Source organism: Symsagittifera roscoffensis, chromosome 2 (genome assembly GCF_963678635.1).
Source record: "Symsagittifera roscoffensis chromosome 2, txSymRosc1.1, whole genome shotgun sequence".
Classification (NCBI taxonomy): Eukaryota; Metazoa; Xenacoelomorpha; order Acoela; family Convolutidae; genus Symsagittifera; species Symsagittifera roscoffensis.
Window position 1 is genome coordinate 37,876,911 of NC_087063.1, and position 21,072 is coordinate 37,897,982.

The 21,072-nt window shown below is 38.2% G+C and overlaps 1 protein-coding gene across 6 annotated transcripts in view; it reads right to left on the reverse strand.

Annotated features, from left to right (window-relative positions):
- LOC134839070 (neural cell adhesion molecule 1-like) overlaps nt 1-21,072 on the reverse strand; it is a 511,831-nt gene that overhangs the window by 100,825 nt on the left and 389,934 nt on the right. For all 6 annotated transcript variants that reach the window (XM_063854482.1, XM_063854480.1, XM_063854481.1 and 3 more), the window contains one exon: nt 2,610-2,976. In XM_063854482.1, the coding sequence (XP_063710552.1) occupies nt 2,610-2,976 (367 nt within the window). The remainder of the gene's footprint in view (nt 1-2,609; nt 2,977-21,072) is intronic.

Here is a 21,072-nt window from a genome sequence, read left to right on the forward strand (position 1 = left end):
CTCCCAGCAATGAATACATTGGTTGTTGTGTTTCTAAAATTATGGTCCCAATGCATATGTATCCCAAATATATTTGGTGTTGGTTTTCTAAAACTATGGTCCCAAAAACTGCTTGCTGGGTTATGCATCCCAAATACTCAAGTAATTAATCTATTAAACTTGGTTTTAATCCCAATATTTTTTATATCAATTTAATACTTGATAAATTAATAAAAAGGATTTTTTGAGAGGTTATCGATGATCTTTATAAATTTTGCACATTATGTTATTTCCTGTTTGGTGAAGTTGCTATGAATTTATTTTCATAAATTTATAAACTTTGACTTTTAACGTTATCAATTCTGCACGTTATCTCATTTCTTTTTTGGTGCAGTTGCTACGGATTACGTTTCATAAACTTATAAACTTGTACTTTTCGCATAAGATACAAGTTATAAACCATATTTTGGTGATATCTTGTCCAAGTGGCAGATCTAGTATTTTCTCGAGGGTTGGGGGGTGGTTCTGGCTTCAAAAAGTTTTCGAAATTTTTGTCGACCTTTTTTCTTTAGGGCTACCCCTCAAAATAAAATTTATTGGCGCCGAAGGTGCCTTAAGAAAATTTTTAGGGTACAAAGGCGGGAACGGAGAAACAGCAACTAGACCCTGCTTCTACCAAGACAAAAGCAAAATTGTCTGGCACAGCAAAGAGAAAAGCCTCATCACCGTTGAAATCACCACCTTCCCAGAATTTGTCCGATATCTATGCACGACACAACACTAGACCCATGCGAGCTAGACAGCCTCCAACGATGCTGGATGAGAAAGTGTTTACCAGCGTAGTAGACATATCAGACGAGAATCTAGATGAATCAACACCCCATCGAATTCACACCCCCTCATATTACCCAACGATTGAGGCAACCTCTATCGAAATGGAGAGCCACCAAATAGACGTGGTAGATCTAACAACCTTGACACCACCCTAGACATCGCATCCAACGACAGTCTGTTTATTAGAAGAAAGTTTCGAACATTCGAGCGGTGTAAAGTTCCCCTTAACCTCCAAACAAAGTACACTACGCAAGAAGGTTAAATTCAGCCCTGAGGTTCGGGCATACCCTTCGGAGCAACTGAGTCAACATCTACGCCAATTGTAATCGATCCAGACTGGCTAAACACCCCTTCTATCTTTTCGGCGTTAGAGCTCTTAGGACGGCCAATGACGCTTGATGAACTAAGAAGATGGACGATCAATCGAGCAGCAAACCGGGACGCAGTTTAGACCTATTTAGGATTATTAACCTTGTCATTAAAACTCACACTTTCGGAAATCTCTCATTCAGTAACTCTTTAAATTTAGTACTTTTTCTGATGCGATTTTGCTTAACATTTTGACGCATTTATAGTTCAAAAGTTTCCCCTAGTGCTAGCCTTATACGCTACAACTGGCTTATCTCTGAGCCACTTTAAATTTTAACCTGAGTCATTTAACAACACAATTAATTACCGCCAAACCATTATCTCACCAATCGGGTGCTACCGCGGGATAAACGTACGATCGAACCATTCAGGTGCTATCATCTCGCCCATTGGGCCCTAATGTGGAGCTTTTCCCCACCAGTGTACCCGCTTATCCATCTCTGAGTCTGAACATTCCTTTTGTGTGGGGAAAGTATATGTTATAGTTAAATTTTCGCGGGGAATGTCAAATTTTATGTTTTATGTCGACACTATAACCTCTGAGTTATTTTAAGTTTTGACCTATGACCATGCTAATTTAAAAATACCTGCCAAAAGCGCAACGGCTTTTGGTAGACCTAGAGATTGTTCATTGTCAATTTGATACGTAACTAATCCTGTGAAACTAACTCTTAATTCAACATTTTTACCATCTCTTAACTTAGCTTAATTACCTTAGTCTTTTATTTAGTCTTAGATAAAAGCCTACAACTAAATTGCAGGAATGTTAACCCAATCAGTCTTAAACTAGTCTTAGTTTAAGTTTAACCAACTTTAACCAACAGACGGTTTTACCTTAATTTTTTAACATTGCCAAAAATGTGTATTTCAATATAGTACAAACGGGGATCCGTTTGGTCGGCAGGGGGTCAAATCAATGAGGGGGCGAAGCGTCCCCCCTCTAAATCTGCCCCTGTATTGTCCTCTTATATCACGTGAATAGATCTGAAAGGGGAGAATGATTTTGAAATGATGTTTGTTTGAAATCAAGGTTAGTTTGAAATCATGACAGTTTCGAGAAGGCTATGCCAAAAAAAGGTTTAGGTGATGAATTACTGGGGGCCAGAAATAGTCTTGCTTTTAAACCGTTAAAAAAAGTTAAACCGCTTTCTACAAAAGTTAAAACCGTTACATTTTAATATAATAGCTTATTGCAAAATAAATGAGAGACATCAAAGGTTGAAGCGACTCAGTTCTGTGATCTCGATCCGCTTGACATCAAAATAAAAAGGTGCATTAGAGAAGCATCACGTGGGAGTGCATGATATCAGAGATGAGGAGCATTTAGACTTGTTCTTCTAAGATTAGGATCTGTAGGTTCTGAGCCATATCTAATTCCTTGCCACGGATGAAGTGAAGTATTTTAGAAATGAGCAGCAAGCACTAACCGTTGTAGTTTACAGGTACAATCGGCCTTAACTCCGGCTTTTGATCCAGTTGCCCGGCCTCATCTATCTGGAACAGGTACTCTGTCATCTCCTCCTTCGCATCCTCGATTATGGGTAGTTGAACACGGACACGGGCGCTGGTTGGGGTGATGTCTAAGAATTTGCTACGGAAGAACGCCTCCCCCGGCCTGTTCAGTCGATACATGCGGAAAAGTTTCGTCAGCTGGCCCACCGAGTTGGCCACGGTGCACTGGAATGTACTGTGCTGAAAATTGCCAGCATCCTCTCCCCCATCCCCATGCTCTCCACTAACACTACCCCCGCGGGTAGAATGTCCGCCCAAGAATGAACTGGGCATGTTGTTGATCTGAACAACCAACGCAACACGCAATTTCATCATGGAGAGCGAGCAACCTTGTGAACAAAAACGTAACATATTCGAGCGCATTGACCCCTTGCCGCGATGTCTTAAAACAATTTCTGGTAAAGTTTTTTTCATATTTCTTTTCAGTAAAAGCCCTTTTTAATTTGATTAGGTGAGAATCATCTCAACCAAACAAACATCATGGCGCTTACTTAAGCTAATTCCTCCAATAAAAAGGTACTAGTACATGGGCAGGATATAAACAATAGGCGAAAACTATATTAGGCGAAAAAAGTGTTAATGTTGGGCAAAAGTTTTTATACTAAAAATTCAAACTTAAGTTTAAATGACCGGAATGGAATTGCAAGAAAAGTCTATCTTTAGCATCTGAAAACTGTATAATTAGCATTTTTGGTCAAGCTGGGGATAAAGCTAACTCATATACAAGATCATCATGGGCAGAGACAAAAAAAGTTACCACGACAGCCAAATGTTAAAAAACAATCCGAGAAGAAGAAATATGATCATTATAGCATCTAACTGCACCATGCCGAAACTCTTGTAACATCTAAAAAAGGAATATACTGAGTCCGGCCTTGCTGGCAATTGTTTCCCGTCATTCATAACCTGCAGTAGTTTAAAACCCCCCTCATTTTCGGAGTACCGTTGCAATGACCATTTTTAACCCTCGAGGGCGTTAAATCCCCTAACTTTTCAGGCAAACAATTTTCAAAGGGGGTTGAAATTGGTCATTTTTAGGGCACTCTATAAAATTGGGTATGGAATTAGGTTTTGGTTGGTACAAGTTTTCCCTTGACTTCGACAATTCAAATTTCACCGCGCCCGTTGTTTTGTGGATTAATTTTTAAGCTTTAATAAATGCTGGGATATTGGTAAGTTCATAATTTTGTTATGATTACCTCCTCACGGTTAGAGTTGATTATTTTACTTTTCAGTCAAAAGAACAATTTTGAAAAGCTTTTTTCCTAAATGCAAAGTACTATGAAGCTAACCATTTATAATCAGAACTTAGTCAGAATCGTCTGTTATTTTGGCACGTCCATTTAAGCACCGCGGTTTAGGTGGTTTTATTTCTTCCGGCTCGCTTTCTTTTCGAGCCTCTGTATTATAATAAGGGCAATTGTACGCTGCTAATTCTGAATCGCTTTGCCCACATAGTTGGTCGAAATCTGCCCTATTCTATTCTAGTTCTTGAACAGTGTGTAAGGCTTGATTAAACCCCATGTCTGACGGTGTAAAAAGATCCACGTTATATCCACCCTGCTCTTCTTTAGCTTAAGCCAAATCCTCCCTTCCGTAATCGGCGGGAGTGACCATGCTACGTCGTATTCGCCCCCCGTCCATGGTGCGCGCATTTTACCGTTTGAACATGTCATCACGCAAACATTCATGTCCGAAAAGACTAGTAGTTACTCTGTCTGCATGCATATAGCTCTTTTTGTCAGATTCGCTCAAGGAAATTTTGTTCGTTCTAATGGTTTTTAAATTAATATTACAGGAATTTATCCGCTTATTTTCTGACCGGACCAGAGAACAGTAAACCAAAGTTTGTTTGTTTTGATTATTGGCTAGCTCATGTTTTAATACGTCGAGACACCATTGGCGCTTCTTTTTGTCATTTTCTAAACAAAAATACAACCGATTTAATTCAAACTTTTAACCGTTTTCTTTCCATTTTCCACATAAATACATCTCTTCCTCCCCTGTCACCACATACTCTTCCAATTGTTTCATTGCCCTTCTCTAAATTGGTAGTTGGAAACTAAAAACAGCGTACTGCAACAAATAAGGCGGTACAGTTTGGGCTTTAGTCCCACGTACTCCTGTATGACCTTCCCAGCAAACTCGTTCTGAAATTTGAGGGAAACGCACAATTTCTCTTTTTTGTAGAGGGTCGGGTGGCTGGTAAAATTTAAAAATCCAATTGATTATGATGCTCATGGTTTTTTCTTGATTTCATTGTAGATATCATCGCTGTGGATTTCGTACAGGAACGATTCAGTGTCCGAATATAAAAAGGTTGCGTCGAAATTTTACTTGATTATTTTGTAAGGGAACTGAATCATGTAAAAATTGGCCAAATCTGGTATTATTGAACCGGCAATTGTGGGCTTATGCTAATTAATATTCATAGATTTTGAGGTTACAGATACCAACTGTTCGTCAATAATTTTTACCTTGCTAAACTTTTTTATTTCGTTGATGGAAATTGCAGATCTTTATGGTAGTAGCTTTTTTGGAGCCTAGTGTTTAACTGAAGATAAGGTGCGATAAATTTTTTTTTTAAACTGCAGCACTTGATTTAATTTTCAATTTTCAAAACAATTTTGAATTCAAGCTGAAGCGTTAAGCAGTTTATAGTATAGTTTTCTTTGGGAATAGCTTTGTCGTGCTTCATTTTTTTTTCAAATGTTCAATTGAAGCTCACTGAGCCACATATTGGACCCAACTTGTTTTGTAGGGGCAAGTGGGTAAGCCGAAGGAGCATCGTGCAGATGATCGGGGTAGAAAAAATTCACATCGAAAAGGTATACGCTGTTGGAGTCTCTGCTCGTTTGAGAATTTCGGCTATAGTTAGTTTTCATTAAACTCGACTTAGTCAAAGGGAAGACGAAAACTTCTCCATAATCCCGCCATATAATTTATTCGTTCTTATCATGAACAGGAAGGTGCTCGGCTGTTTAGGGTCGTAATTTTTGTCAAATTGATTTTGGCAGAAATTTTCAAAAACAATGGGAATGACTCACTTGGTCAGATTTTCTGTCATGTCCAAGAGCTCCCTATTAGTGAGCAAATGGAGGTCAGCCTTGCATCTTCGGAAAAATGCATCCCCTGAGATTTTTCTAGCCGTGAGATATTGAGCACAATTTTGCCTAATTGTTTCATAACACACTCGCCTTGGTGTCCACTTGTCCCGAGCAGGTAGTCCACCTCCTGTGTATTTTGTATGGCTGTCAACATAACAGTAGTGGAAGTAACCTTTTTTTCGAAACAATGCTTTATCTTCTTCCGGTCAGGTAGCAAAGTGGTTATTGAGGTAGATGAACTTGTCCACGGGTAGCTTCCAAGCCAGTCCATCTTTTGAGCTGTACATAAATTTTACAGCTGTCCACAAAACGAATTTCTTCGTAGATTTTACGGAAATTTCCTATTTCATTAGCTTACGATCTCATCTACATTTTCATTGTAAGTGAATTTTTTTTTCGTCTTTGAGTGTAATGACAGCGTGTTGGTGTCCACTTATCCCGAGCAGGTAATTTTTGTCAAATTGATTTTGGCAGAAATTTTCAAAAACAACGGCAATGACTCACTTGATCAGATTTTCTGCCATGTCCAAGAGCTCCCTATTAGTGAGCAAATGGAGGTCAGCCTTGCATCTTCGGAAAAATGCATCCCCTGAGATATTGCTAGCCGTGAGATATTGAGCACAATATTGCCTAATTGTTTCATAACACACTCGCCTTAACTCTGCAAATACGCATGCAAGAATCAAGGTATCGGTCGTTAGATACAAATCAGTGTATTCGGCCAACGTCTGACAACCGAAACGAGCGTACACTAACCATGCATGTTGGTATTCTTTTTCACTGACACTAGCAGCACCTCATTGCAGCGTGTTGGTGTCCACTTGTCCCGAGCAGGTAGTCCACCTCCTGTGTTTTTTGTATGGCTGTCAACATAACAGTAGTGGAAGTAACCTTTTTTTCGAAACAATGCTTTATCTTCTTCCGGTCAGGTAGCAAAGTGGTTATTGTGATATATGAACTTATCCACGGGTAGCTTCCAAGCCAGTCCATCTTTTGAGCTATACATAAATTTTACAGCTGTCCACAAAACGGATTTCTTCGTAGATTTTACGGAAATTTCCTTTTTCATTAGTATAGGATCTCATCCACATTTTCATTGTAAGTGAAATTTTTTTTGGTCTTTGAGTGTAATGATCGAAAAGATGTATCTGGTATTGGTCTTTTGCAGTCTCTTCAGTACATGGATTATGAAAATCATACTTCTGAAGATTTTCGGCAAATACAGGGGTAAATGGTGTGGTACGTCTCAAGTTGTTGCAATTGTTGTGAGCCCATCCAAGGAATGATCCATCGAAATGATCATGTTCCAATAATTTTTCGTTAGCTACGGAAATTTCCTCGTCGCAAATCCTACAACCCTCACCATCTTCATGAGAGTGGTGCTTACGAGTCATGGAGAGCGAGCAACCTTGTGAACAAAAACGTAACATATTCGAGCGCATTGACCCCTTGCCGCGATGTCTTAAAACAATTTCTGGTAAAGTTTTTTTCATATTTCTTTTCAGTAAAAGCCCTTTTTAATTTGATTAGGTGAGAATCATCTCAACCAAACAAACATCATGGCGCTTACTTAAGCTAATTCCTCCAATAAAAAGGTACTAGTACATGGGCAGGATATAAACAATAGGCGAAAACTATATTAGGCGAAAAAAGTGTTAATGTTGGGCAAAAGTTTTTATACTAAAAATTCAAACTTAAGTTTAAATGACCGGAATGGAATTGCAAGAAAAGTCTATCTTTAGCATCTGAAAACTGTATAATTAGCATTTTTGGTCAAGCTGGGGATAAAGCTAACTCATATACAAGATCATCATGGGCAGAGACAAAAAATGTTACCACGACAGCCAAATGTTAAAAAACAATCCGAGAAGAAGAAATATGATCATTATAGCATCTAACTGCACCATGCCGAAACTCTTGTAACATCTAAAAAAGGAATATACTGAGTCCGGCCTTGCTGGCAATTGTTTCCCGTCATTCATAACCTGCAGTAGTTTAAAACCCCCCTCATTTTCGGAGTACCGTTGCAATGACCATTTTTAACCCTCGAGGGCGTTAAATCCCCTAACTTTTCAGGCAAACAATTTTCAAAGGGGGTTGAAATTGGTCATTTTTAGGGCACTCTATAAAATTGGGTATGGAATTAGGTTTTGGTTGGTACAAGTTTTCCCTTGACTTCGACAATTCAAATTTCACCGCGCCCGTTGTTTTGTGGATTAATTTTTAAGCTTTAATAAATGCTGGGATATTGGTAAGTTCATAATTTTGTTATGATTACCTCCTCACGGTTAGAGTTGATTATTTTACTTTTCAGTCAAAAGAACAATTTTGAAAAGCTTTTTTCCTAAATGCAAAGTACTATGAAGCTAACCATTTATAATCAGAACTTAGTCAGAATCGTCTGTTATTTTGGCACGTCCATTTAAGCACCGCGGTTTAGGTGGTTTTATTTCTTCCGGCTCGCTTTCTTTTCGAGCCTCTGTATTATAATAAGGGCAATTGTACGCTGCTAATTCTGAATCGCTTTGCCCACATAGTTGGTCGAAATCTGCCCTATTCTATTCTAGTTCTTGAACAGTGTGTAAGGCTTGATTAAACCCCATGTCTGACGGTGTAAAAAGATCCACGTTATATCCACCCTGCTCTTCTTTAGCTTAAGCCAAATCCTCCCTTCCGTAATCGGCGGGAGTGACCATGCTACGTCGTATTCGCCCCCCGTCCATGGTGCGCGCATTTTACCGTTTGAACATGTCATCACGCAAACATTCATGTCCGAAAAGACTAGTAGTTACTCTGTCTGCATGCATATAGCTCTTTTTGTCAGATTCGCTCAAGGAAATTTTGTTCGTTCTAATGGTTTTTAAATTAATATTACAGGAATTTATCCGCTTATTTTCTGACCGGACCAGAGAACAGTAAACCAAAGTTTGTTTGTTTTGATTATTGGCTAGCTCATGTTTTAATACGTCGAGACACCATTGGCGCTTCTTTTTGTCATTTTCTAAACAAAAATACAACCGATTTAATTCAAACTTTTAACCGTTTTCTTTCCATTTTCCACATAAATACATCTCTTCCTCCCCTGTCACCACATACTCTTCCAATTGTTTCATTGCCCTTCTCTAAATTGGTAGTTGGAAACTAAAAACAGCGTACTGCAACAAATAAGGCGGTACAGTTTGGGCTTTAGTCCCACGTACTCCTGTATGACCTTCCCAGCAAACTCGTTCTGAAATTTGAGGGAAACGCACAATTTCTCTTTTTTGTAGAGGGTCGGGTGGCTGGTAAAATTTAAAAATCCAATTGATTATGATGCTCATGGTTTTTTCTTGATTTCATTGTAGATATCATCGCTGTGGATTTCGTACAGGAACGATTCAGTGTCCGAATATAAAAAGGTTGCGTCGAAATTTTACTTGATTATTTTGTAAGGGAACTGAATCATGTAAAAATTGGCCAAATCTGGTATTATTGAACCGGCAATTGTGGGCTTATGCTAATTAATATTCATAGATTTTGAGGTTACAGATACCAACTGTTCGTCAATAATTTTTACCTTGCTAAACTTTTTTATTTCGTTGATGGAAATTGCAGATCTTTATGGTAGTAGCTTTTTTGGAGCCTAGTGTTTAACTGAAGATAAGGTGCGATAAATTTTTTTTTTAAACTGCAGCACTTGATTTAATTTTCAATTTTCAAAACAATTTTGAATTCAAGCTGAAGCGTTAAGCAGTTTATAGTATAGTTTTCTTTGGGAATAGCTTTGTCGTGCTTCATTTTTTTTCAAATGTTCAATTGAAGCTCACTGAGCCACATATTGGACCCAACTTGTTTTGTAGGGGCAAGTGGGTAAGCCGAAGGAGCATCGTGCAGATGATCGGGGTAGAAAAAATTCACATCGAAAAGGTATACGCTGTTGGAGTCTCTGCTCGTTTGAGAATTTCGGCTATAGTTAGTTTTCATTAAACTCGACTTAGTCAAAGGGAAGACGAAAACTTCTCCATAATCCCGCCATATAATTTATTCGTTCTTATCATGAACAGGAAGGTGCTCGGCTGTTTAGGGTCGTAATTTTTGTCAAATTGATTTTGGCAGAAATTTTCAAAAACAATGGGAATGACTCACTTGGTCAGATTTTCTGTCATGTCCAAGAGCTCCCTATTAGTGAGCAAATGGAGGTCAGCCTTGCATCTTCGGAAAAATGCATCCCCTGAGATTTTTCTAGCCGTGAGATATTGAGCACAATTTTGCCTAATTGTTTCATAACACACTCGCCTTGGTGTCCACTTTTCCCGAGCAGGTAGTCCACCTCCTGTGTATTTTGTATGGCTGTCAACATAACAGTAGTGGAAGTAACCTTTTTTTCGAAACAATGCTTTATCTTCTTCCGGTCAGGTAGCAAAGTGGTTATTGAGGTAGATGAACTTGTCCACGGGTAGCTTCCAAGCCAGTCCATCTTTTGAGCTGTACATAAATTTTACAGCTGTCCACAAAACGAATTTCTTCGTAGATTTTACGGAAATTTCCTATTTCATTAGCTTACGATCTCATCTACATTTTCATTGTAAGTGAATTTTTTTTTTCGTCTTTGAGTGTAATGACAGCGTGTTGGTGTCCACTTATCCCGAGCAGGTAATTTTTGTCAAATTGATTTTGGCAGAAATTTTCAAAAACAACGGCAATGACTCACTTGATCAGATTTTCTGCCATGTCCAAGAGCTCCCTATTAGTGAGCAAATGGAGGTCAGCCTTGCATCTTCGGAAAAATGCATCCCCTGAGATATTGCTAGCCGTGAGATATTGAGCACAATATTGCCTAATTGTTTCATAACACACTCGCCTTAACTCTGCAAATACGCATGCAAGAATCAAGGTATCGGTCGTTAGATACAAATCAGTGTATTCGGCCAACGTCTGACAACCGAAACGAGCGTACACTAACCATGCATGTTGGTATTCTTTTTCACTGACACTAGCAGCACCTCATTGCAGCGTGTTGGTGTCCACTTGTCCCGAGCAGGTAGTCCACCTCCTGTGTTTTTTGTATGGCTGTCAACATAACAGTAGTGGAAGTAACCTTTTTTTCGAAACAATGCTTTATCTTCTTCCGGTCAGGTAGCAAAGTGGTTATTGTGATATATGAACTTATCCACGGGTAGCTTCCAAGCCAGTCCATCTTTTAAGCTATACATAAATTTTACAGCTGTCCACAAAACGGATTTCTTCGTAGATTTTACGGAAATTTCCTTTTTCATTAGTATAGGATCTCATCCACATTTTCATTGTAAGTGAAATTTTTTTTGGTCTTTGAGTGTAATGATCGAAAAGATGTATCTGGTATTGGTCTTTTGCAGTCTCTTCAGTACATGGATTATGAAAATCATACTTCTGAAGATTTTCGGCAAATACAGGGGTAAATGGTGTGGTACGTCTCAAGTTGTTGCAATTGTTGTGAGCCCATCCAAGGAATGATCCATCGAAATGATCATGTTCCAATAATTTTTCGTTAGCTACGGAAATTTCCTCGTCGCAAATCCTACAACCCTCACCATCTTCATGAGAGTGGTGCTTACGAGTTAGGTTGGGTACCTTCGTTTTATATTATGAAAGTCACGCGCCACTATTTCTAGCATTTGAACGATTTTAGTCATCGCGTCCACACCTCGATGTAGTGAAAAAAAAACGCCGGTTGCGGGTTTCCCGCTTCAACTACTACAAGGCAAAAACTGCTGGGTTTTTTTTTCAATTACGGTTGAGCTCGAGGAGGCAGGATTATTTCTCACTGTTTCCACCTTCTCCAACACGCACTCCAAATCAAAGTAAACAGCGAACGGACTATACCTTCGGGCACCGAAGACTTTTGAAGCATACACAGCTCCTAATTAACATTTGGCGTTGTAACAACTGCTGGTTTAATCCCCATGCAGGAAAAGTGGTGGCGTTCCAGTTATTCCACAGATGAACACCGTTGGAAGCAGATTCGGCAGACAAGTTTCTCGATCTGAGTTTTCTTTTTTGCATTTTTGCTGTCTAACTTCTTCAGGTCTTTTATCACGACGTAGTGATGAGTGCCCATATCGTTCGAAAGCAGCAAATCCACAACGGAAACCGACTGATATTTTGACAATTTCAATGGTAGAAGATTCTTTTCATTCTACCAAGAGAAAAATTTTGTATGATTTCTTTTCTATATTAAATTTAGGTCAATTTATTGATTCTTCAACGAATTGTCAGTAAACCATTTGTCCTGATAAGCTTAGATACAGGTTTGCAACACATCAAAATAATAGTAATGAAAACTTGCAATTTACTTAAAGACATTCTTTTGCATTGCATTTACAATTTCGAAGCGCCCAATAGCTGGTAGTCCCATCGGGTAGACGGAGTCACCAGTTGGCTCGTGCGCTCTGGAGTTCTTCTGCATCATACAAAGAGTAAGCGGGAAGTTGTTTTGCGCATGATACTCAGCCATAAAATAGTATTCAAAGCATCAATCGACTTTACCATTGCGAATGTTCAAGAAAAAGTTTGTGTTTTGGAAGATCGGCTGGTAGTGGCAAGTACGATGCACCCCTGATTTTTAGGACTTCACACTTTTAGGACAATTTTAGCAAAATAGCGAATTCTCCAGTCGCTACCATGAGACGCATTCTGATTATCAGCACGCAATATTGGTGAACGCAATCATAGAGTTGGTCCTGCGTTCATCTTTGATTGTCTATAGCAAGCATTTTGTATTTGGCGAAGTTGTACTTCTTCTTTGCCATCTGCTTTTTCTCTTTCAGGAGTTACTTCCGCCGTCAACTGAGCTTTTTGGGGCCCAGACATAGTATTTTAAGGCATCAGTACTTCGATATGGTCTCTTTTGGTCACGAATAGCGCTAGTAAATTCACTTCGTTTTCAATGGGCACTATGTTGTATACCCTAACTGCTCCATCACAAGCTGTCTCACAGGCTGTATAGAAGCGAAGATTTCTCGAATCACGACCCATGCTGGCAAACCGTGCTCTTTTCGCAGATGGGCAGACACATTCTTCTGTGTTCAGACTCATCGATTTTTTTGTGACGCTCTACGACGAAGTGACCTATTATCCAGTTCACAGCGACCCCAGATGTAGTCGGTTTTGACAGGATCGATCTTGTGATGAGCCATTAGATGTTTTTTTGCGGCTTCATCGTTCGCTCATTTCATTTCCGCAGAGACTACAAAGTACAATTTTTTTAGACATTGCGAGGTTGTTTGTTGAGAAATTTGAAATTTCGGAAAGCATGGTTCATAGTTCAAACAAAGCTGATACTGTTCCACAAGTTAAATGAGTTTTAGTGATTTCCCGTTTTCTTACGACTGCAATTAAAGTGGCTAGGATTTTTATAATTTTTCTATCATTTGCATTTTTGCTAAACTAGAAGTGGCCTTCTTGAATAAAGCTTAGAATAATAGAGTCGAGATGGTGATCTCCAACTTTCACGCCGTTACATCAAAGAAATCAATTTGAGCTCATTTTATATGCATAAAAAAGTCTCACATATCACCCAATTTTTCAGAAGTAACCATGAATTTACTAACTAAGTTTTAAGCTTCAAACAATTCATCGCATTCACTTCAGAAGACCTCACCCGAGTAGGCCTAAGCCCAGTAGAGTGAACTGAAAGCCTTGCACCGAATTTGGTTTATCCACAATTGAGCTGTAAACAGAGCTCAGACCAGGAACAAAAGGGAGCGATTTTCATGGTGATTTCATGAAAGGCGTTACTGTCAGTGATAGGCGGTTTTTGACGAAGAATAAAAAAAATCATCAAATCCGAAGTTAAATTTTTTGATTAAACTGCAAAACGCTGTGCCTTATGTTTTACTTGATAATTTTGAAATTTTTAACAAATTACTCAAGCTAACTGCAAAAATTGTTGTTGTCCAGTTATTGATGAACTTCATAGAAGTAATAAAGCATAATTTCAAATTGAAAAAAAAAACGTTAGGAATTTCTTATGTCAAACTTCTAAAAAATAGAAAAAGCCAAAAATGTTTTTTGCTTTTTTCTATTTTTTGATCGAAGTAAATCTATTCAGCGTGTATGTTCACTGATTCAGGTATCTGTTTGGTCTTTTGCAGTGTTTCAGTTTTAATTTTTAGATGGTTTCCTCTGCAGGGTGTTGTGGACCTTGATTGAGTGGATTTGCAGTGCTTTCAAAAGCCACCAAACTTCTTTTGAAACGTGGCCGTCCAGATGTGGCCACTTGGAAGTGAAACGTGACTGCCAGCTGAGTTAAAAAAACTGGTTTCATCCATTTCTGAGCACGTCTTCAAAGCCAACAATGATTTGCATTTTTTTCAATAGCTCAATTTTTTCAAAAATTACATCTCAAAAAGCCCTATATCAAGTTACTGCTGATTTCAACAGCCGTAATACCATTATAGCAACAATTTGAGGCAAATTTGCAGTTCAAGAAATTAATTTTCATAGTTGTTCTACAAAAATAGAAAACAAATTTCGATAATTTTTCTTCTTGTTTCGGGTTTGAATAGAATTAACATGTTAAGTTTTGCTTCTACCGCCAACTTTCAAACGCCAAGTTCGACACCTGCTACTGTTCAAAACCAGGTATAATTTCTGATACCAGTATTTGATTTTAAGTTAAATTTAGACAAAACAAACAAAAAATTCGTTTTTTTTTGTTTGAGATTTTTTTTCGTTCGAAGATTTCTGAAACAATTACAAAGCGATTTTGCAGAACAAGTCAGGATTAAGGTATATGCAAAGATTGACCCACAATTATTTGAAAAAAAGACATTATCTACATAAATCGAGAACCTCTAAACTGATGCGCTCTCGGTGGGAACAAAGTTTTTGAGTTTTCAGAGATCACTAATTTGCATAGTACGCAATGACAGGTGGGTAATTAGTTTGGGTTATTGGAATTTTACTGCTGGAAGAAGAAGAAGAAGTTTGCCGCTGAGAGATTGAAAAACTATAAAATTTCATTGGGGTTTTGGGCGTCTGCTGGTCTACGTCTTTTCCTGTTGAATCTGGTGAATCAATCGATTCAATTTTTCAGTAGGATTCTAGCAAAGCTATGTCTTCAATGATTCCTTCCTGGTTGTAGAAGGCGATTGCTTGACAACCGTAGTCAAACAATGTTTTTCTCGGGAACGTTCAAAGCAAGGATGGTCATGAATATCAGTGCGCTCCAGCGCAGGATAGGTTTCAGTCACATTACAACTCTCGTAGACCCGTTTTCTGCTTTGTATGAGGATACCATTTTAATCTCGCAAATATTTGGGTGACATCAAGTGGTTTTTTATTGACCCATTCTTCAAATTCTGTGCTTCCTGAATCAAGGTCATTCGAAGAACTTGCTTCTCGATGACGCCTTTTCCTTTCCTGTTGAATCACCACTAAAGAAACATTGATGCATAATATAGCTCTCTCAAGAGGATCAATTGAAACGATTTGCAGTAGAGTTACCATTTTTAAATTTTTTGTTCAGATTGACTTTTCGAGATTGAAACCAAATTGTGAATAGTTCCAACTTGAATAAACAATTTAAGTTTTTTATTGCTGGTGGCTTAAAATTTTGCCAATTACCATGAATCTTGGTTTTGAAATTTTTAATACGTTTTCAGGGTTTTTGCAATTTAAAGTAAAATTGTGGAGGCTTTGAAGATCTATACTCCAAAGAAACATAATGGCGCTTTTCTTATGACATGCTCAGGACACAATGACATAAATTTCTACTCATCAATGAGATAACACACATTTCGTCGGGATAAAAACGTTAACTTTTTTGAGATAATAGAGGAATTTGCCGGACAGATTTGAACATGTATCTAAAACTCATAAGCTTACGACTGCAAAGCAAATTAAAAGTCACTACTGAAATTTAAGGATTACCGTTAAACCATTAGACCGAATTGAGCTATTCGTCGGCTGGGTAAATCGTTCATGAAAAGTCTCTTGACTGACACGGTTGAATAAAATCACCGCTACCCAACTATGTACACGCTTGAATGTGAAACTGACTTTTTTAAAAGATTTTTGTGAGTTTTGTTCAGGAGAAATACGTATAGTCAGAGTTGGCACAAAAATTTGAAAAAACAGGTTACTCTATTACACTAAAAACGTATCAGAAAAATGACGACGAGGTGTTCAAAATGTAAAAGGCAGTTACTTTAAAGACGAAATGATTTGATTGTTTAACAGCTTTTTTTTTCAAAAATGAAAAAAATGGTCAAAGCTTCAACCGGTGAAAAGATTAAAACTTCCACAACAGGGAACGATAAACTTCAAAAACGATTAAGTAAGTCAAATTGATCAAATCACCCAGAAAAAGACTGTAAAAATGAAAACGGAGACAATGAAAAAGTTTTCTTTTTAACAAAAAATGTCGAGTGGCTTGATTAAATTGAAAAATACCACTTTTATTTAGTAATCATCAAAATGGTTGTAGCGATGCATGAACCATCGCCTGAATACTTTGAACAACTTCGAAAGAAAAATTAAAGTTTTTGTTCTGAACACTGAAACCGATGTCTCTGATCTTCCTTCTAATACAAGTTTTGCTATTGCAGTCCAATCAAATCAGAACGAAGTTTTTCCAGTCTCTGGCTAATGCCCAGCCCCGTTCCCACGTTGTCATCGATGTTACAAAAAATGCTTTAAAGCACGTAACAAGATGACCTTAAATTCTTTTATTATGCCTTGCCGACTTTCTTTCTTTAAAGGTTTGATCAAGGGGTGCAGTTATTTTCACTGATGAAAAAAGTGGCTGTTAACTACAACTCGACTAACAACCTTGACCTTGCCGGAATTTCCTTGCAAAAACGATTGCCACATATTTGCTTTGCATCACAGAATCCATCCATTTAAAATCAAACTTATCTAATTACCATATAACCACTGGACATTTAACTAGAACGTTGAATGGGATTAATGCTGCTGATTTTTCAAAATTTATTGGAATTGTTTTGAGTAGGTATGGTTGTTTAGAAATTGATTCATATATTTTACTTCTTAATTTTATAAAGAAGGAGAAATTCAAAATTTGAGAAACTTTGAAATCCTGAGATATTACCAGCTCGTTTCAATTTTTTTTATGTGCTTTGCTAGCAGAAAAAATACCGCAAAATTGATGCTAAAAGGTTTGCATTGGTTAAAAAGCTCATTCTTCTGCAGATTTGCATCATCTGCCTTTTTATTTTCAGATTCAATTCACTAGAGTTCTTTTTGTTTTTTTTTTCTATCGAAGCGCACGTAAACTGCTGATACCCGCTGTCCCATGATAAGTAACTCCACATTTTCTTCCAGCGGTGCATCAAAGTTCAGTTCTTTTGAAATGGTGCAAATGTTCATTTCAGGATGAAAAGTCATATGAAGCCTCCCGAGTAGATGTGAGATCGAATGCCATAATAAAATGGTTGTCATAATTAGCCAAACTGATTCCAGGACTATTGTTAAAAACAAAATGTAGAGCTTCCAATATTGAAAAATTATTTGTTATGAGTGGCTGACACAGGAGTTCTTGCAATGGGTAGACCGTTTTGGTAAACAATGATTTCATTCAGCTGAACATTTTGATATTGAAACGGGTTTGTTCGATTAGTGCCCAAGTATGCTTTATTCGAGATCATTGCCTCCTTGGAAAAAACATCTTCCTGTCGCCAATTTTGCAAACCAAATTCGGCCAAAAAAAATTCAGGTTGAAACTTCAATATAATTGTATACTGCTGGTGTTTTCAACGATGAGTTTTTTCTATCGATGATACTTCAAAATCGGTTAGTGTCATTTTGCTCACATATAGGCTATCAGTTATTTGAGCCTATTTTGTTCCTCGATGCTCGGAATAATAACAAAGTCATTAGTAGACTGTCTCAGTGAAAGTCATATCGTAACATCATTGATAGGATGTTTTCACATGATAAAAAATTACTTGCAGTTTTACCAAAGAAACGGAATTCGTTTGATGCAGCTACTATTATCTTACGCTCCGCAATATCTACTGCTCGCCCAATAGCACCATCAATAACTGATGGATTATCTTCAGAAAAATAACCTTGACAGGCAAGCCATGTTTTTTGCATAATTACCGTGTGAAAATGAATTCGGTCTACATGTGAAAAATTGGTCACAATTAAAATTGGAATTAGTTGCTGAAATTTTTCTCCATTCAGGGACATTGTGAATTGTGCCCACCCTGCATCGGCGGCCATGCTGGATCTTTGCCAAAACATTTAGTTCTCGCACATACACAGATCAATTGTACAAAAGGCACAAGGATGTCGTCAAGGTACTGAACAAAGTAAAAACTTGGATCCAATAATTAGCAAACAGCATTCACACCAAATGGAACCGGTGGCTGAACCTAACGAAGAGGTCCAACTGGATTTCGCGGGACCGCTACCATACGAATTGATTAAGGACGTCCTCTATTTTAGTCATAGTAGATGAGTGGTCTAAATTCCAAACGGTTAAGGTAATTTCATTCACGACGGCAGATGTTGCATTAAATTTATGCAACGCTACAAATCTAATAATGGGGTACCGCGCAGAATAAGATGTGATCAAGCACAAACATTTTGCACTTAAAAAATTCAACTGTTTTGCAAATCGAACAAAATAAAACTTCTGTTCGCTCCGATTTAGGGTCATAGATCCATAGGTGTCGTAGAACGGCTGATACAAATACTCAAACGGCGACTCGGAGTCATGAAAAGTGATCCATATAATACCCCGTTCAAAATTGCATAGAGTGTTTAGAGCTTCTTAGCTTATTACGAATAAATCCTCACGGAGCGACATAAATCACTTTTTTTGTCGAACATGTGGGCCAAAAAGCAAGCACACCACTTTCCAATATAACAACAAATACTTCTCCTAGCTACTTAAATTGGGAAAACGCAATACATGCTTGTTTAGGTCGGAAACACCTGATTCATCCTCCAAATCCTGCGGAGATTGAGCACGACCTACAGAAGTGGTTCGATGATGAAGTCAACATCAAACACAAATTACCTGAGCCAACATTGCCAAGAAACCAAGAACAGCGGAAAACCGTCCACGAACCAGAACAGGTGTGAAAACAAGAAGGACATTAGCCTTAGAAAAAGAAAAAGTTAAATCTATGGTATAAAAGGATACACCAACAAACTGAAATAAAAACAAAAAAGAAAACCGAACAAGTAGCAAGAAAGACAGTTAGACTGGCCACGGAAGTGAAAGATCCAAAAACATTTGAACAAAAGTACAAAACAATGCTTGGGAGAATACTAAGTTACACACCACGAACAGCGTGGGTTCAAGCGAAAGGGAAACAACCGCGGTTTTCAAGGAACAGTTGCTTTGCTTTTGTACCTAACCCTCTAATATACGGTCCATGTCTCCCTCAACACTCAGTGATTATGTGGCATATAAATCCGCTCGGAGAATGAGACTTTGTTGAATATAGAAAACCCAAGTGCACCGCGACATCCCCAAGTTCAAGGTGGACGCGTCAGGACTTCCAAGGCAAGCGGATACGCAAAGAACAACAAACCAGTCCAACTAAACTGAAGGCAACTGGAAAAAGGACTGGGGAAGACCGGCACCAAGAACACAGACTAGAGGAATGAAATTCCAGTCGGAAACGATACAGGAAGATAGTGCCACATCATTGTCATCAAACGATTCGGGATCTTCTACTTCAGAAACTATACCGCCATCACCAAAGAGAATAAACGAAAAGAAAACGCCAGACAACATAAAACAAAAACAACAACCGACAAGAATTTCAGGCCGGACTATACAGTCAACTCTTGTCGGCGCATCGGGAAATCCAATTCCCATCAATGCATTAGAGGACATCGTGCAATCACCAACAAAAATTTTTTCGATCGAGTCGCCCACAGACAAAACAACAAGCTGCCACGTAAAAGTAACCTCATTACCAGATCGAAAACCGAGCCTAAAAAGCTTTGTCTCGGAAATAGATTTTCATGAAAAGTCGCCCGAATACCAAGCCTGCGTCAAATTCTTTGAGATGATACGACTGAAAGACAAGACAGATACTGCTGAGACTGTCGACTTAGTGTATCCTGCAGAGATTCCGGCGAAATCTACGGATATGGTTGTATTATCCGTAACAAACATACAAAATGTGGAGGAAAGGATAGACGACTTAGAAGAATATCAGGAAAAACAGTATAAGGAAGACCAAAAAACCGAAATAGACGTCCACATAAAAAGAAAAGCAATACAAAAACTCGGTTATTGATCTAAGGGGACGTAATACTCCGGTCCTAAGGGGTACTAAAACTCTATTTTTTGTTTGAGCAATTTGATTTTTATTTCGCGAGGGGGAATGTCATCCGGTCTGATTGGCAAAGTATTACATATAAAAATAATATATCGTTAAGCTCACTGCGTTGAGCTGGACGATTGACCTTGAATGTGGTTTCAACGAAAATTCTAAGTTATATCGTTTGCAACTTAACGAAAGAGTTTACAAACCAGTTGTCTTATTTGTGCTCTCAGATATAATCATTATTAGTTCACCAATCCGTCGGATTCGAGAATAACATTGTACCAAAAAATGGGGTTTCTCGTTGTGCTGCCTCTGCTAATACCATTATCATTTTTAGCATTACACTGAAAACCTTGATGCTAAAAGCTCCAAGCGAGCTCATTGAGGATCAATGAGTTTGTTTCGATCTCATAAAACTTCAAACTCCAGCATGGGACCATCATTTGAACAAGATGGACCAATTTTTTGAGTGAATGCATTTTCAAATGAACCGAGTAGAGGAGGCTTTTCCAAATAACTATAATGAGCTCTGAGTTGCTTCATTTGGTAGAAACTACCACTTCGGTGAAAAAAAATTGGAGCGACTTCTCAGTGAAGTTCTTTTCATTGAAATTGAAAGTTTTGTTTTTGTTTTCACTGTTTTTTGCCGTCTTCATTTTTCTGATCTTACGGCTTCTGTTGCGTTCAGCTCAGTTTTTGCTTTTTGACTGTGTTTTTTGACTGTGATTTTCAAGGCTTGTTTTGGCGTTTTATTTTTTGTTGCTATATCTTTTAATTGGGGTGCTGCTTTGAACAAGTAGTTTTTTTCAAATGAGTTATGCTGCTGGTGATATAAGTTTCCGAGATACCGAAACTGCTACTCGTCCAACACCCATAGTCAGAGCAATAAAACCACTACCCCGCTGTCAGTAATGTCCTGAGAAGAGACGCATGGTCGCTTTGATTAGGATAGCCATAATCTTAACCAGAAAACTTTTAATTTTTTAAACAAAAAC